Here is a 17,520-nt window from a genome sequence, read left to right as displayed (position 1 = left end):
TAGTGGAGTTATTGAAGCAATTCGAATTTCAAGTCATATCTTGTCCGCATACATTGTTTGCTATCTTTACATTGTTTCAGAGGAGTGATTCTATAGCCTTTCACAGATATGTACAATGCAGAATAGAATGACCTCTAACTGAGGAGTCGAGTAGAATATGCTAACGATAATTTTGTTAATAATGTTACAAAGTCAAGAGACCAAGTTTTATATCTTGTTCCTCCTTCTCCTCCTCCTCCTCCTCGACTGATTTACATGGTCGCATTTCCTATAATAATAAAACCTTTAAGCAAGGAAGTCTGCTCTCTCGATGTAAATATGTACGTCTTGTCTTCCCAAAAAAATTATTTGGGACATTATTATTATAAGACTCATCTGGTTGCATTTCATTTTCACTTATCCAAAAACACATTAACTCGTATGAAATGGACCCAAATTCTTACTGCTACATAAAACCCATCAACATTCAGGAGAGACAGAGAGGCACATATTACGAGAGCACATGGACGTGTGGTAACTAATGCAAAAGCAGAGTCGAGTAATGATCACAGGATAAGGAACAACTTGGGCGCGTTAAAGTTTTACAAGTTTTAAAGCTTGCAAAATCCGACCAAATATCACCACCAGCAGAGAAGAGCCGTCTTCTGCACACGAGAATACTCTCGTGTGTGTTGTGTGCAGTCAGTTCAGCATCATCTCGTTGGCTCGTAAGCTTGTGCCATTCTCCAATTCCACTACTTTGCTGCTTTAGTTTGGTTCGTGGATTGCATGTTGGATTGGATAGATCCGCCGTCCGTTCGCTTTTTACTGTACTCACTTGGTTGGTTTGTTGCAATTTCCTCTCCCTCTTCTCCTTCTCTTCTCTTTGAGAGAGATGAGATGCAACTGCGTTTTACCATTTTGCCTTATCATCGCATGTACTATACATCCAACCAACGCGTAGAGTTGTAACTTTTGCAGCAAAGTTGTTGCCAGAACCACCACCATCACACCACCACGGACGACATCAAAATAAGCTATACTTGAAGTGAGTTAGTTATGTGCTGTGCGAATGGAGCTAAACTCACGAGAAACCCTAGTCTCAGCACAAGGTACTTCAGGAGGCCGTAGGTTTAAGCTCCACCCGCACAGTACATAACTCGTTCACTTTATGTATAGTTGTTGTAGCGCAAAGAGCCGACCATTTTTCTATCATTGAGATGAGATGATGATGATGATGATGACGACGACGACGATGTTATGTTATTACACAATTCAGAATATGATGAGATAGATGGATAATATGTGTGATGAGTTTTTTTTAGTTTTACCAGAAACTTTTGCCTGGTTTCCAAGCAAGCAGGAGTAATTAGAGCAAAATGTGGTTGAAAGAGAAAAACATGGACTTGTCGCAAATGACATTTACAAAGTCTCCTTTTCACCTCTTGCTTGCAGAGTAATTAAACAGCAGAGGGAGAAGGATATTATGGTTCTCTTCTAGGGAGGAGGAAAAAGCATAAGGACGATGCACGTTTGAAAAAGTGTGATCGGAGTCAATCTCATCTCAAAATCTCACCTTACATACAACATGCAGATAGATTTACACATTGCTCACTAACTCGATTCCATCCGTGTCTCTCGCAATTCAATTCCATTGCTGAAGTTCCACTCACTCCACTACTACAGCAAGCAACCTAGGAACAGACTCGGGTAGACAATATTCAACTGAGGCAAGTTGAGAATGTGCAGAATTGTCGGATTTTGCAACTTGGTCGCCTTTCGAGCTTTCTCTCTACTTTTTCACCATGCATGCACGACGTACATTTATCTATATATACTGAAGCTATGCATCAACTCTCAACAGAATAAGGACAGGCTGCTTTGCTTTACCAACCAAACCAGCCAAAGTTTCCAAGCAGCAGTAGACTTTCTTCCCAGGGAAATAGTTTACTGGAATTTGTAGCAGTGGCTTTCTCCTCCTCGTTCCGTTTATAATTACCTATCCTTCCTTGACGTAACATTTATCAGTCTCAACAATCCACCCGCGTTAGCTAATTGACGATTTTTCTACCAATTTTATAACGAAATACGCACTTTTTGAGACTGCTCCAAGACAAGTTAACCCAGTGGTGATTCCATTCCATCCACTACTATTTCTATCATTATTGGTTCTTGTTATAGCAAAAATCCCACATAATAATGATATATAGTGATGGCTGATTGGATATATATACGCTCAGCTCGGCATTAATTAGGTTGCTATGCTGCTCTATTCTCTGCGTATACGAAATTCTTACTACTTACATACTACCAAGCAACTCCTTCCTTCAACTTTTCTGGCCTGACTTGGTCTGCCAGAGTATGTATGAGCTGCATGCATAACAACTATTAACAACATCAAGGAATAATATAATCTCCTCTTATACTCATTCATAGCATGGGGCTGTTTTTTTACTACGAGAACATTATTTACATTTCTGCCAAACACTTACCACGCGACAACAGAGATTCGCCAACGCAACGCAACGTGAGAAGGAACGAACGAACGATAATCTCAATTTGCAACCACATTATTACTCGTACTGCATAGGACACCTTAAAAATACTGAAAGTCTTGGTAGGCAGGTTCATCATTATTGTAATCTGGGGATAATGAGGAGAAGAAGGGTCTCATTTTCTTTAAATCCCTTTACACAAATTGTCTCCTCATATCGAAGACGGTGAAGAAGGAAGGTGGACTAAAACAGAGGAAGAAGATCCCTTAGCATCCTCGTACTATGTTTGGTTGGATATATAGCTGAACCTAAATCGATGCACAGTCCAAAAACCATTATTGCTTTGCTTTGGTCATTTTTATACCAGTTTTGTGCTCTTGGCATGGTGGTGGCAATGGTATAAAGGGACCGTATAAGTTTTAAAAGTCGTGTTTATGGCAGGAAGGCCATTCACGCACCATCAACAAATCTGAATCCTTCAACTTATCCAAGAGAGGAGAACTCTTCATTTCATGTCAAAATCCATTTTAATTGTTATTTTTAGCCACCCTCACCTACCTCTGAGCGTCAAGTTACCTTTAATTACGCCGTCATAATGCTAATATTATTCTTATTTATTATGCATCCCAACACCTTATACATTCTTCTTTTTACTTTCCGATCCTTTTTAACACGTGCGAAATAAATGAATCAAATTGCTCTCAAATTTCAATATCCAGCAAGTAAGTACTTACTCTGGACTTTCTACATAATACCCTGCTCCCCACAAACAATTGCATGCGGATCTCAAATTTCACAAGCTTTTTGCACCATCCTCTCCCAAGTTGTTGAAGCACACGATAAAAAGGTTCGCCTGAACCAGGGAGAGTGGAAATAGAACAGTTTGTTTGTTCACATGAGGAACGGCCAAGAGTTTGTCGCCACATTTTTACCAAGAGGAGGAGGAGGATAATTATAACTTCTTTTTAACCTCCACCATCCTCCGACTCTTATCCACATTTTAAAAGATGATGAGAAAATGTCAAGTCCACTTTGACCTCTCACCAACCACACCCCCTCCCGCACAACTTTCTCCACATAACGAATAGAAAAAAACGTCCAAATCGACCACCCCCACGTCGCAGAAGGTCCCCTGAAACAATCATCATCGTCATCATCATCATAAATCCCCCTCATCCAGTTCATGTTCGCTCCCAGAAACTACTGCCACAAACTACGACCACCCCAGCAAAATCCTCCTCAATGTTGATACCAATACGGAGTTAAAACAGGTCTAGGAGAGGTTAAAATGCCCCCAGTTTTTAAAAATCTTGCCCCCACGGCTTATCAAAATATGAGGGCAACCCACACCCCAAAAACTTTGTCTTTCCGAGCACAAAATTGGAGTGAGAGAGGGACTAGTTTTCCTCTCGGAGAGGGGAGCGTGGTCCGCCGCCTACTTAAGAGAATGGGCTCGCTCCTTGGGCCCCAGTGTGTCAGCAGCAGTCGGAGAGGCAACAACTCTCAATACTAAATGTAAGTGCCCTCCCCCGAGGGCCCACCACCCCTTCATCACATCACTCATTTTATCATCATTCCTCAAATTTGATAATTTTTTGATAATTTTGTCTTTTCAAATTTCAGTCAGAGCAGCAGCAACTTGTGTGTAAATGCGAAGAAATGTCGGGAGGGTTGGAGATGGAGAGAATTCACGGTGGTGGTGGTGGTGGCGGAGTTGAGCAGCAGCAGCCACAGGGCGGAGAGAAGGAGGTGCTAGAAAAGTTGATCTCGTCCACAACCACGGCAGCAGCCAGCAACAACAACAAAGTGAATTTGCATGGAAAAGGCACTGGTAGAAATAACCATGCTAACAGACAACAATTCAACAACAACCCCCCTGGAAATTATAACAATTCAAATAACAACAAGAAACAGTTTCGTCGCCATCATCGAAGACAGCATCAGAATGCTCAGAGAAGGATGAACAATTCCAATTTCCATGAACACCATGGAAAAAGAATCCGAAGAAATACTCAACCCGCGCCGAATAACACAAATGAATTTCTCATGCAGGAGCACGACCATTTGTATCATCTTGATTTCAATGATGACGAATTTGAACAACGTCACGGATATATCGACTTCAACCCGAGTCATCTCTATTCAAACCCGGAGGGGATGGTAGATGCCAATCATGCGTTTAGCTTCCTACGGGATACTAATACGACCATTTCTAGTGGACCTGCTAATTCCGGAGGAGCTTTCTACTCTTCCTCGGAGGACGATCAAGACTACCTGAGCCGAGAATTCTCTGCCACATACGATATCGTCAATGCAGAAAGGTTAAGTTCCATGACGAAAGCTGAACTTATCTCAGAGTATCAATTGCTTCAGGACAGGGTGGAATTGTTGGAGAGAAAATTAAAGACTGGAACGGATGTGTACGGTACTACCACCATCACAACAACGACGACGGATGGCAAGATAAATACTTCCTCCAACCCTTCTTCTTCCAATGAAATGGTCGTTGAACTATTTTCACCCCCCACCAATACCAATATCGTCACTGCATCTACCTCCAATCCCAGCGATGATGATGGTGATAAAGGAGGAGGAGGAGAGGAAGAAGGAGATGGTTCCATCCAAGAAGAGATTCTCAAACTGAGGGAGGAAAATCAGAAGATCAAAGCTGATAACAAGTACCTACGCAAGATGACTTTGAAACAAGGGAAGGAAGATGGTGACGAAGTCGTCGGGATGGAGGAGGATGACGACATGGAGGCTGATCGGGCATCCACCGACAGTGGGACTGGTGGGATGAGCAAGTAAGAAAAATCCTCATCCAAACGACATTCTACTTCGATTTTCCGTCAATTAAATGCGCTCTAGTTGTCATTATTTGAACCCAACCAAAAATACCCGATGTGTTACTAAATTTATAGTGTTGATTATGTATAAGATAATATGCATATCTTTATATTACATTCAATGTAAACAATTATTTGATTTTTTTTCTACGCTGCTGACTCTTAAATTCATGTTTCCAAATTTATGTATGATGATGTTTTGAAATCTATTACGTATTATGCACAATAATATTTTAAATAATGAAAAAATGAATGACTATTTTTTTCAAAAAATGAGTATAATAGAGTGGAGAAATTACTTTACTACGATAATATTGCTATTCTTATTAATATTTTGATGAATGGAATTAATCTTGACATTTTTGTTATTATTGTTTTTATTCAACTTAAAAAATTATTCTAGATGACAGATCCACGCATGGAAATTCTAATGACTATTTAATAATTGAGCAATTAATTAATGTAACTATTTACTTTTCAAAAGTACGATTACTTGTTTTACAAAACTTTATTATTATTATTACTTGTTCCAACCAAGTAGAACATTTCTCAGTCATACTTTACAAATACGATAGTTTATATTTGTCTGGACTATTCGCCATAATAATGTTCGCATAATATGAATACGCGTTAAATGATGACGATGATGAGAAATGTGTAATATTATGTATTTTTATGACGAACAATAAAGTACAAATTAAAAATTGTATTGTCACAGATATAAACAACTATATATTTTTCCTGTTTCTTTAAACACGGTCACTTTATTTCCATTAAAATACTACTCTGTCGTTTGTTTACTTTACCAACACAGAAAATATCACAATTTCACCAGATCACTTATCCCACAATTCAATTCATTAATTAATTCCAGTTCTTTCTTATTATGAAACGTTTATTTCACTAAAAAACCTCAGCACCTTCTCTTTCCCTCAGCCTCCTCAGCAGCGAGAAAAAAACTAAAAAACTGCTCACATCCACCGCCCCTACGAACCACAACCAATGGAGGAGACGTTCATGATGGACACGTGGAGGCGGTGGTGCCACACTAACCCCACAATCACACCCTCCTATTTTGCATTTTCTACCAAAATATGACCTTGTTCTACCCAACAAAGCTATATTCCCCCTTTGAGGATGCATACATTGTAAAAAATTACTGGATTTTTATCCTTTCACAAGAGAAATGAACGGAAAAGGACAGAATTTTGTAAAGCTTTGGCATGAAAACTTGCACCAGTTTGGAGAACTCTGTTCAAGAGTATACCTTGGATGTCGAAACTTGGCAACTTTTACTCGGTATATATTTTAGGGGTAATATTGACAAACAGTGTTAGCGGTCGAGTATTTCGGTACTTTTAGACTGCTCAATTTTTGGATGGCTTCACCCAGTGATTGAAGCCAGCGTGAAAAACGAAAAGAAAACTTTGTAATCAATCATACTTTATGATTCATGATGTTGGGAGATATTTTACCATTTCACAACTATACTTATCCGGATTGGTAATAGCGATCATCAATTCATCCTGAATAATGGTAATTTAAAAGTCCAGCAGGTCTGTTTGTTGCATGATTTTTCTTACTGAAAGATACACAAGTAGAAAAATGTTGTTAATTTTGGTTTGAGAGAGGAAATTATAGTTGCTCTTTTGAAATACGTGTCCCCTTTGTTCTTATTGTCCTCTTTCACGAATTGCAATTGAGCCACTACATATGAGAAGAACAGGATTAAATTATTTTTATTGAGAACCACATATTGAGGAGAACGGGACTTTTTATTGAAAAATTATAGTAAACTCACCAGAGTAATTCGATTGTTGTTGTTGCCTCATCATGGGACGTTTGTAAACTTCATAACGCAAAGAGGGATGAGTCGGTGGTCAGGGCGCAATGACATCATGTCGATGTGACACATGTTGAAGGGGTGTGGGTGGATGTCAAAAATAAATAAAAAATTAACGTTATGAAGTTTACCAACGTCCCTCATCATCCACCAGTCCTCCATTTTGTCCGGGTTGGGTCAAAGATGAAAAGTACCATCATTTTATCCTCCCTTAACTCAAAAATGATAAGTGAAGAATAAAACAATGGTCAGAACCTCGTGAGCGTTCCTCCCTCAATTTGTAGATGGGACCCCTTCGTCGTCTAATTGCCCCTCGCCCCCAAATTATCCACTCACTTGTTTGTTATTGTTGCTGCCGTCGTCGTCGTCGTGCTTGCTTATATTAATGTTTTGTAAATTCTCACGTGTCACCTCCTCTCCAACCTGGCTGGACCATGTGCAGCGGCTTCCCCACATTTCTTTGTCAAAAAACCTTTTAAAATTTTGATGGGAACTTTGAGGGAAAAAGTGACAACAAGTGACTTGGAAATGAGACGGGGAGAAGAACAAAAAGTGGAATTGCAAACTACAACGAAAATGAGACGGCGATGGTGGTGAGGAACGGCCAAATGAGACGAGAAAGCATTGCCAAGATAGCAAAGGCCCCTGACTCACATCCAATCCGCTGCTGGGGCGGGTCAGGCCATCGAAAACCTTTCTCAAATTTGCAACCTCGCCAGATGTCACCCGGGTTGGTTGGACGGATCGGGTAGTAGAATCTAATTCCACTAATAAGGCATTGTTTCACCCAATTAATAGTCTCATCTTGGTCAGTCATGCTGTTCAAATGCAAATCCTCTCAATGAGATGGGTACATGCATATTGTTGAGACATCCGTACTGAGACGTCAGTGCGTGCTCATTGAGTAGTACTAGTAGAACTTCCCACTGTTATATACGACATTGATTAACCATTTAATCATAATGGTAATTAGAAGAATACACTTAATTAATTTGACATCTAAATATCTTCACTGTTATAAAGTCATGGAAGTAAACTTTTGAGTCTGAATGTGGAAAGACTTTGACTTTGTACTCGAAGAGGAGGTTGAGACGACGTGGTGAAAGCATAGCGAGAACATTCTTTATTTCGCATGCTTATCTATCTCCAAGTTGCATGCTATTATGTGTGCGACAGTAGTTTTACACTTAATTATTAGTCTATGCATATGTACTTATACCTATGCACATAGATATAGATAGGTTGGTGGGTTTTATAATTTTGTACCGAATTTTTTTCATACGATTCCAATACAAAACTGCTCCCAATCTGAGGAGACGAGAAACAGAATGAGAGTCGTCTCTCTCTCGCCTCGTCTCAACTTTATTGGCTTCCGTTTATGTTGGCAGAGACGACTTTGCAAAAACTCAGGTTTCGAACCGTTTCCTGTGACACATTATTTACTACTTGTGACTACAATTTTCATGTTATGGAAGCTGACCTGTTCGCCTAATGTTAATAGCTTAGCCCGATTTGCAAAAAAAGTGTTTCGACTCCTCCGTGGCGAACAGAAATATGTGCATTCGATTTATTTGTTTCTCACTCAGCCTACCTGACACTTTTGGCAATTATTATCGATTAAGAAAGTTAATTTTATACATGAGTATTGCTCATTAGCGTTGAATATTTCTTAATCTTACAATTTTATTAAATTATCCTGAGTGTATGTAGATAAGCGAGGATGGATTACTTTATCCTGCACGTTGTTACCTCACCTAACGATCAATTAACGAAGCCAGTCATTAACATATTACAACAATTTGACTACTGACAATTACTGACATGCATAACTAATAAAATCCATGCAAATTCGGTGTGACTTACATCCTCTGCACATATTTTCTTTCACATTTCAGCGTCACTTTACCTACGTTTTCTTTGTGCATGAGTAATAAGACGATGGGTTTAGAGGAATTGCATAACATGTAAATAGCAGCGTTGTAGGTCGGTAGAAAAGAGAGAAACCATAAACCAAGTTGGCTGTTAAAACCAAAGGCAAAAGAGTTTGCATTTTCATTAGCGCTGCTGATGATGGTCTTTTTCGTATAGGGCATAATGTTTAGTTTTACTATATCACGTTACACCCATCCACATCATCTCCAAGAAGATTCACTTTTCCCATTCACTGCACTGACATTTAAACAAGGAGGAGTTTTGGTGGAGTGGATTTGGATTTACATTTGTGGAAAGTGCTGAGCAAACTTATACGTAATCCAACCAACTTGCCAACCAATATCATCATCACATTCAACCCTTTCTCTATCTCCCAGTGCTGTTCAGCTCTTTGGTTCATTTAGAAAGAAAAAAATGTGGGCCAAGCCCGTGTATTGCTGGCTGATGTGATGTTGTAGGTCTAACTAAAATGTTAAAATGAGCAGCAGCTCATCCAAAATACAATCCACCCAATGCTCACAGACACTTGGAGAGAGAGGCAGGGTTAAGTTTTATTCAATTTTAAATTCATCTCCCTTTCATCATTCATCTCATTTTTCATTTTTTGCAAACAATCATGATTCGAAACAGTCATTTACACCTGAACACCACTGAATCTCTCGCAGGAGGTGTCTGAGAGTGAAGTAACACTGCCATTTACCCCAGTTTTACTACAGTTTTGCTAATATTTCTATTTTAGAAGAACGAATTGCTTTAAACGGGAAGATATAACGAATAAATTGAGTGATATTCATTTTAAAGATTAAAGTTTTAATTTTTCTTGTTGCAAATCTTAAGCAACAAGTGAAAGCCTTCATAATAAATTTTTAAAGAAACAGAGAAAGGATGTGATGCAGTACTTAATAGGGAATTCACCTTGTTAAGAGGCCTTAAGCAAGAGTGCGGGTGCAACTTATTTGTGAAACTGGAGTGAAAGTATTGTTATCCAGAATGGAAAATTTGTTTAATCCGGTGTGGTGCAGAGAAGGGAACCTCCTACAAGTCAAACTTTGGTTGGAAGATACAGAAAATGATTTAAATCAAGGGTAAGTGAAAGTCAGAATTATGTAGAACAATGCAGATTACATAAGTAATTATTATAGGAAAACAGGAAATTATCGGCAAACCGTTTGTAATTTTGAAATTACAAAAATTGATCTATACAAACTAATCGATTAGGAAATTCATATACACAATACATCAATTTTTTAACCGGAAATTGGCCGGCAATTTATTAGTCACTACTAACACTGTTCAACTCTGCATTGAAATTACGCATGAAATTCATATTTTCAACACATCTTAATTGACCAGAGCTAATTTGCAAAGTGAGATTTGTAAAATGCTGGAGGAAACCGATTTTAAATTAACAGTTGGCCACGTTTGGTGCGAAGTGTGCAACAAATTACCAGCTTTGACCATGGGAGGTGGTGGTGAAGGAATTAGCTAATAGCATCAGAGAGGTAGAGAACCCTTCAGCTAGTTAGTAGGCTGCATGAATGATTACATTAAAAGTGTGCGTAGGTGGATTGGTGGTGAAAGTTGCTTGGTCTACGACTATTTACTACCTACGTAAGAAGTCGGCATAGTGAGACAACTGCAAAAGGAAGTTTTTAACTATCAAGCAGCCTCACCTTCCACCACCACCACCATCACAAAAAAATGAACTAGAATTATCATAGTCTTCCTCTCGTAATGTGACCACAACTCGCTTTACAATGGAGTAATAACAACCAAATTAGTGATGATGTAATGTTCTCTAGAAGCTAAATACGATTTTTATGATGATCCACTTTAAGCTTAAACGAATGTTTTGGATAGATCTAAATAAATCTTTTCATCAGTGAGATGCTCATTCTATTAAATGCTATGCATGAAAAGAAATCGTCTCAATTTTAGCTTCATGCATATTAACAATAGTCAAATTATGTGTGATGAGACTGCAGTTAAAAAATAACTGTGACGCTACCTGCATTTTTTCTTGTATGCATTTTTTGATGGTCAAACGTTCTATTTCCTTCACTGAACTGACCGCATAATTAAATAATTATTTGCACCCTTCCTCCAGGGATGACCACGGATTCAGTGCACTCCATTGGGCGGCCAAGTACGGTCAGTACAAAATCGTGGAGCTCCTCCTTCAGCGGGGGGCTCGGGTCAACGCGGTGAACAAAGGGGACGATACGCCACTCCACTTGGCCGCAGCACACGGACATCATGACGTGGCACGCCTGGTATGTCACATTTTGAGCCGTTTTTTGTTACTATCTCAAGTTGGAGATTTATGAGGAATTTGCCATTTTAAACCAGCCGACTACTTTGCCCACACATCCAGATCCTCCACTCATTCATATGTACAGTACAGATTGATGAGAGTATTTTAACACCATTTCCAAAGTTTCCGTACAACAAATATGTACAATAATTCCTTTGGTGTGTGGTAACTAGCTCCCATTCGCTCATGTGTCTCAATAGACTTGTAGAAATGTTGTGGTGATTCATAGCTTACAATATGCAGATCTGAATGCGTACAGATAAATAAACAATCATTCCTCAACTTTTTTTTTCAGTTGTTGCAACAGAAGGCGGAGGTGAACTCGATAAATGAACATGGGAACACGGCCTTACACTACGCCTGCTTTTGGGGGTATGGGGACTTGGCGGACGACTTGGTCGCCAAGTTTGGGGCGCTCGTCTTCGTCACAAATCGGGATGGCGACACTCCGCTGGACAAATCCAAAGGGGGGCTTTCCACGAAATTACATGGTAAGCTGCGTATGAAAAATGATTGCAAACTGAAAATCCTAAGACATGTTTGCATGGTCTGTGTACATATAAACAATTTGGTTTTTGGTGGATCGTGTTTGATCCGAGTTGTCGTATTCTTTCTTCCTTGTTCCGTTCTCTCAACTTCCTTCCTTCCGGTGAGTAAAGGATTGATTTGATTGTTATTTATAGATAGAGCCGTGGAAGCAGGACAGGATTTGAAGAAAATTCCATACAAAGATCAAAGCTGGCTGGGACTCAAAACTCATCGAAGTCGTAAGCGAATTTCATTTTCTCACTTGTTCTTATGCACACTTATGTACCCACCACGAGTGGCGGAGAGGGAGGGTGGTGGGGGTTTGGTGGGTGATGTGGAATCTGAATTAAGCTCACACAACACAGAAATAAGGATTCAGATTAAAGATCCAATTCACTCAGTCACCCACTAAAAATGTTCCTGGATGAACCTCTCAATAATAAAAGTAATGCACCGGTGGTACATATTATGTACAACAGACATATAACTCAGGATCAGTCGTGGTAGTCAAGTGACTGACTGACGACTCAGGCCGTTAAGCTTTAGTGTGCATATGAGTGTCGACATGCGGATGAATAAATGAGTCGACTTTTACTTCCTTCCTGTCTATCTGACTTCTTGTTCGTATGTAATCATATTAAATCCGATTTGGAGATGAAACTAACTAACAACTCCTCGTCCGTTTTTTTCTCTCTTTTTCGATGATGATGATGATGATGAGAAAGTCTGGGTGGCTTGAGTCTTTTTGCACCATTACTATTCACTGGTCTGAAATAGTCAGGGGCGGATTTTGTGGTGGCGACATGACTTTTAGCAAGGCATGCAAGTGATGTGGATCTAATTTAAATGTAAAGTAAACACGGTGAGGATGACAATCATCGAAATGCAGTAGGAAATCTATTTAGGATTGTTTTTAAGCCAAATTAGCTAAACATTTGTTATTATTTGGAATGACGGAGGAGTGAAGAAAATCCTTCTAAGACATATCTTTCTAGAGAAAAATGGGCATCACCATTAACACCCACATTGTTTTACCACCAAGAGACGCTTGACATTTGCATGAAGCCAGATTACATAGATGTGTATTTGTAGTACACACTTTTTTACACGAGGAGTCTTTAACTTCTTCTTGGGTGAGAAATTAGTGCTTAATTTAATTTTGGCATCCCCCTAATGAAGTGAACCGGAACTAGGGAATTATCCATGTCCCAGTTTAACTGTTTTTGAGTCAGAAATGATGAGTGACACATGAACACAACAAATTTGGTTGGATGATCACTACTAAAATTAAGTCAATGTATCTTTTCAATGGGAATACTAAGTAACGTAATTTCAAAAACTTATTTTAAGGTGATGCCACATTATCACGACACAAGGGGATTAACGTGAAGGACCTCTCCTTGACACAACAGTTGTCCGAGTCTCCCTCCAGCCAAACCTGGAAAGGGCGATGGCAAGGGAATGAAATTGTGGCAAAAATTCTAGTTCTTCGAGAATGCACTCCGAGGATATCGCGAGATTTTAATGAAGAGTTCCCAAAGCTAAGGTACGTTTGTACCGTAATTTGCTCATCAACCATATGCATTTTTTTGTCAGAAATCTGCAATGCCAAAAACATCTTATGTATGACATTTTTTCGTCCTTGTTTCAGAATTTTCTCGCACCCAAACATTCTTCCAGTTATTGGATGCTGTAATGCACCTCCAGGTAAAGAAATTAAAATCAACCATGATTTTTTGTTTTATTTTTATTTGAAATTATTTATTCCAGATTTGGTGGTGATTAGTCAGTTTATGCCATTCGGTTCCTTGTACAATGTGCTTCATCAAAATACGAATGTTGTTGTCGACTCTGTACAAGCCCTGAAGTTCGCCTTGGACATCGCTAGAGGAATGTCATATTTCCATAATTTGGAGAGATTCGTGCCTAATTATTACCTCAACAGCTACCATGTCATGGTAAGTTATGCATATTTACATATATGATTCATCATTGGTTGTGTCACGCTCAATCCTAAGTTGTACGTTTAATTTCAGATCGATGAGGATTTGAGTGCCAGAATAAGTATGTCAGATGCCAAATTTGGTTTCCAAGATAAAGGAAAATTGTACCATCCAGCATGGATGTCTCCAGAAGGTATGAATGTTATGAATGTACTTAATGCACTAGTTTGTATAGATAGGGTCTGTCAGAACCTGACGGATCGTGTCAAAATAAGTAGCATAATGCTAACAAATAGTTTTGTTATTACAGCCCTGCAAAAGAGACAATCAGAAATTAACTTTAAGGCTGCTGACATGTGGAGTTTTGCCATAATTTTATGGGAGTTGGCCACTCGAAATGTCCCATTTGCAGATCTCAGTCCCATGGAGGCAGGAATGAAGGTTAGTGCATAACTTTGATTAAACTCATCACTTGCAAAATTTGTTGACATATACGTAACATATTACTTTCACTTTCACCAGATTGCGTTGGAAAGTCTCAGGATTCAGATTCTACCCGGAATTTCACAACATTTGACAAAATTGATCAGAATTTGCATGAACGAAGATCCCGGAAAGCGACCTACATTCGACATGATTGTTCCCATCTTAGAAAAAATGCAGGCACATGCATCATAGATGGTTTTCTTTGAGTGAAAAAACACATGAGATAATCACTAAGAAGACAAGTCAATTACTGGAATTATAATGCCTCGCTATATAAATACACTAGACTGCTACATTATCCTGCAAAAGCAACTAGTTATATTTTAAATTCAATTTTTCCAATCAATCAAAATGGTTGTCTTCAGCAAATATGTACGACTTACATTAGATTTGTTAATTGCTTTTAAATTTGACCAAGCCGATTCCGACACTGTTCATTCGCTTTCGACTTTAAGAATACTAATAGTGTAATTATATACATAATTAATGGTTCAAGTCAATTTTGAAGTTCACTTTAATTGACATTTATTACTCCTAACTTGGTGTTCATTTAATTTTATTGCACATGTGCGTCGTACATACGAACGAAAACAACCATAGGGAATTATTATGTACTACCCGGTGTGAAAACCACTCGCGTAATTTTGCTTGACGAATTATTTGTCAATTATTCAATCAAAATTACTTTTTGTAATTCATCCACTAAGTCTACGAACACTGCCAATTTTTCATTTTCCTCTCTATCCATGGTGCAAAAGTAACTTGTCCCAACTAGAGCTGGAGAAAGATGAATGTTTTATATGTATAGATACATGAGAAGAGAAAACATATTTTTTCCATTGCCAGAATACAGCGGAATAATCCTAAACAACTGTCTAGTGTGAATATGACCTTATACAGTGGTAATATTAGTAGCATTATCTATGTATAAGTACTGCCTTATTAATCTTCGATAGAATTGTAACCTACGAACTAATGGGTATGAAGAGGAGTGCAAGGAATTTGCATAAGTAGTTATCGAAGAAAAATCAAAATTTTCACATAAAAACGCAACACGAGAACGGAAGGTGCTCTTAATTCTTTTTAACGACGTAATTTACAAGACTGGATCGAATTTGTATCGATTCGTCGAATAATATACAGTACCACAAGTTTGCCTATAACTAATCTAAAATTACCACTATTTAGAGAATTACAACAACGTACAATTATCTCTTAACCAACAACATCACCGGCTTTTCTACATACAATGTTGATGAGAGGGTAGTTTTATTCAGAAATTATGACATGCAATTTTGATAATGGTAATTTCCAGTTGGAGGATAATTTTGGGATATTTTTTTTTTCCCCTGCTAAATCTCGTTACAAAATCCAAATCTTATCCCATTGGGAGAAAAATGGCAAAATCGGAATTAGATTAGGCTTAACTTTGTAAGGCTATTTTTCTTAATCTGATCATATTCTTGTCAATTTTTATCGTCCAGCTGGAGTGAAATTGATTGTGTTTGACAAAAAACATAAATTTTCAAATCCAATCAATTTCACTTCCAAATCCTCTTGTTGAACAATGTCATTTGCATAGCGAGATTTAACAAGGAAAGTGTAATCTCTAAAATTACTCCTAGTGTACAATTGCCCTTAATCGAATATACATGTCGTAGAATGTCACAATCTTAAGAGGGGATGTTGTTCTACATGCTTTAAGTCGTCGAAATTAAAAAGAAATTAGGTTGAAATATGAAATATCAGCATTTCTCAAACCTTACGTGTAACTTGTAAATTATAAAGTGCCATAATCTGCAGCAGAGAAAGTACGAGAGAAAGTTACGAGGATATTAGAATATATTTAAATCGGTGTGCATGAAATATGTTTTGTATTTGTACAACGAATGTTAAAAAGAAAGTCAGTGTTTTATATGAATTTTGTTTCGGACAATGTGTATTTTGTCAATTGTCAACTGCAACAATCATACATATGTTATACATACATATAACCGACCATACTCTATTCAGGGATTGTCTCTCTACTATATTTTAATCTGTGTCTTATTATTGTGTAACGAAACTTTAAATTTATATAATTTGGTAAATTGTGCAAGTCTCGAAGCCAATGGGAAGTGTATTTAGCATAGCAGTGTGCCTTCATAACGTTTACTAATAATCCTACCAAAAATGTAATTGCTGTCAATCATACAACTCCAAACCAAACAAAAAAGTAGCGTTCCAATGTCAGAGATCAAATGCGATCATAATTTTAAAAACCAATCTGGCCTATGCCTACATACATACATAAGTACATGTGTAAACTATATGTAACGAAGCGAAAGTATGTAGAAAGTATTCGAGATACAGAGTTCCGCGAGCATGCAAAGAATTTGGATGTCTCAATTTCAAAATTTTTTTTGGAATTGCAAAAATGTAACCTTATTAATCAACGTCCAATCGAACTCGACCAGATCGTACTTGACAGACTAAACATCGCAATCAATGCAATTACAAATATATGTATTAAATAAGCTCGTCTAACTTGTAAAATGCAATGTTGTCCATCCATCCATCCAACCAACCAATCAACCGTAAACCAACCACCAATTCGTCCCGTTGTAGTATTTAAATAGTAACAAATGACCCCAATACCGTACCACCACTGACTAAGATTGATATGTATTAGTTAACCATGAAAGTATTAATGTGGAATAAAGTCTAATTGAAATAACACATTTTTGAAGAAGGATCGACATGCAGATTTATTTAGAATTCGTCGTCGCCATCCTAACTTCGCATTACATACATCAGTCATCTTCTAAAGAATTTGCATTCTAGAGTAAAGAACTTTTGCAAATTTGGTGCAAATGGTCAATTTATTAATGTCAGTGGAATGAATAGCGATGTAGAATGCATTGCATGATTTCTCTTCATAATACGAACAAGTAAGTAAAAGATTGCTTCTATTTGTTGTTATTATGTAATGTGTCACGACACGACGACGACGATTTGTCCTGGGCAGATTACTAGCTCGTTGAGTTGAGAGAATTAAGTATAACCCTTCACTTAAAAACTAAATTTGGTACGTTGTATGTAGGTTTGTCCTGCAAATTGGGTGCGTGTTGGGAGAGGGGGTGGAGATCACTCCTACAGACATGCAGCAGCAGAG

The 17,520-nt window shown here is 38.1% G+C and overlaps 2 protein-coding genes and 1 long non-coding RNA gene across 5 annotated transcripts; 2 read left to right on the top strand and 1 right to left on the bottom strand.

The window, feature by feature from the left end:
* The first annotated feature begins 3,857 nt into the window (after positions 1 to 3,857).
* Positions 3,858 to 6,029, top strand: LOC110851391 (protein HEXIM1). Its single transcript, XM_022099151.2, has 2 exons — positions 3,858 to 3,989; positions 4,098 to 6,029. Exon 2 carries the CDS (start codon positions 4,134 to 4,136, stop codon positions 5,280 to 5,282), a length of 1,149 nt encoding a protein of 382 aa, XP_021954843.1. The 5' UTR covers positions 3,858 to 3,989; positions 4,098 to 4,133; the 3' UTR covers positions 5,283 to 6,029.
* Positions 5,915 to 8,116, bottom strand: LOC118436108. The gene is made up of 2 exons (XR_004835209.1): positions 7,122 to 8,116; positions 5,915 to 7,027 (listed from the first exon to the last, which is right to left on the bottom strand). It is a non-coding gene; the product is annotated as an uncharacterized LOC118436108 (long non-coding RNA).
* Positions 8,117 to 9,196: 1,080 nt separating this feature from the next.
* Positions 9,197 to 17,086, top strand: LOC110851117 (integrin-linked protein kinase). 3 transcript variants are annotated; one of them, XR_004835208.1, is made up of 11 exons: positions 9,197 to 10,180; positions 11,203 to 11,368; positions 11,705 to 11,900; positions 12,093 to 12,176; positions 13,288 to 13,483; positions 13,589 to 13,644; positions 13,708 to 13,895; positions 13,974 to 14,073; positions 14,191 to 14,321; positions 14,403 to 15,629; positions 16,028 to 17,086. XR_004835208.1 is itself a non-coding variant. In XM_022098756.2 (10 exons), exons 1-10 carry the CDS (start codon positions 10,086 to 10,088, stop codon positions 14,556 to 14,558), a joined length of 1,368 nt encoding a protein of 455 aa, XP_021954448.1. In that variant the 5' UTR covers positions 9,197 to 10,085; the 3' UTR covers positions 14,559 to 17,086. The 3 variants fall into 3 exon arrangements, 1 of the variants encoding a protein (XP_021954448.1); XR_004835207.1 differs by having other exon boundaries at positions 14,403 to 15,670; XM_022098756.2 differs by having other exon boundaries at positions 14,403 to 17,086.
* Positions 17,087 to 17,520: the final 434 nt, after the last annotated feature.

The sequence above is a fragment of the Folsomia candida genome, unplaced genomic scaffold (genome assembly GCF_002217175.1).
Source record: "Folsomia candida strain VU population unplaced genomic scaffold, ASM221717v1 Fcan01_Sc006, whole genome shotgun sequence".
Classification (NCBI taxonomy): Eukaryota; Metazoa; Arthropoda; class Collembola; order Entomobryomorpha; family Isotomidae; genus Folsomia; species Folsomia candida.
Note: the sequence above shows the minus strand (reverse complement) of the source record. Positions and strands in the feature narration are given on the sequence as shown.

What these genes read in the sequence shown, in the direction of transcription:
- LOC110851391 (XM_022099151.2), top strand. Translation starts at nt 4,134, where the DNA reads ATGTCGGGAGGGTTGGAGATGGAGAGAATTCACGGTGGTGGTGGTGGT.
- LOC110851117 (XM_022098756.2), top strand. Translation starts at nt 10,086, where the DNA reads ATGGAAAATTTGTTTAATCCGGTGTGGTGCAGAGAAGGGAACCTCCTA. An exon ending in GCTTTCCACGAAATTACATG is followed by an intron (nt 11,901 to 12,092) that starts GTAAGCTGCGTA and finishes TGTTATTTATAG; the next exon opens with ATAGAGCCGTGGAAGCAGGA. An exon ending in TCAACAGCTACCATGTCATG is followed by an intron (nt 13,896 to 13,973) that starts GTAAGTTATGCA and finishes GTTTAATTTCAG; the next exon opens with ATCGATGAGGATTTGAGTGC.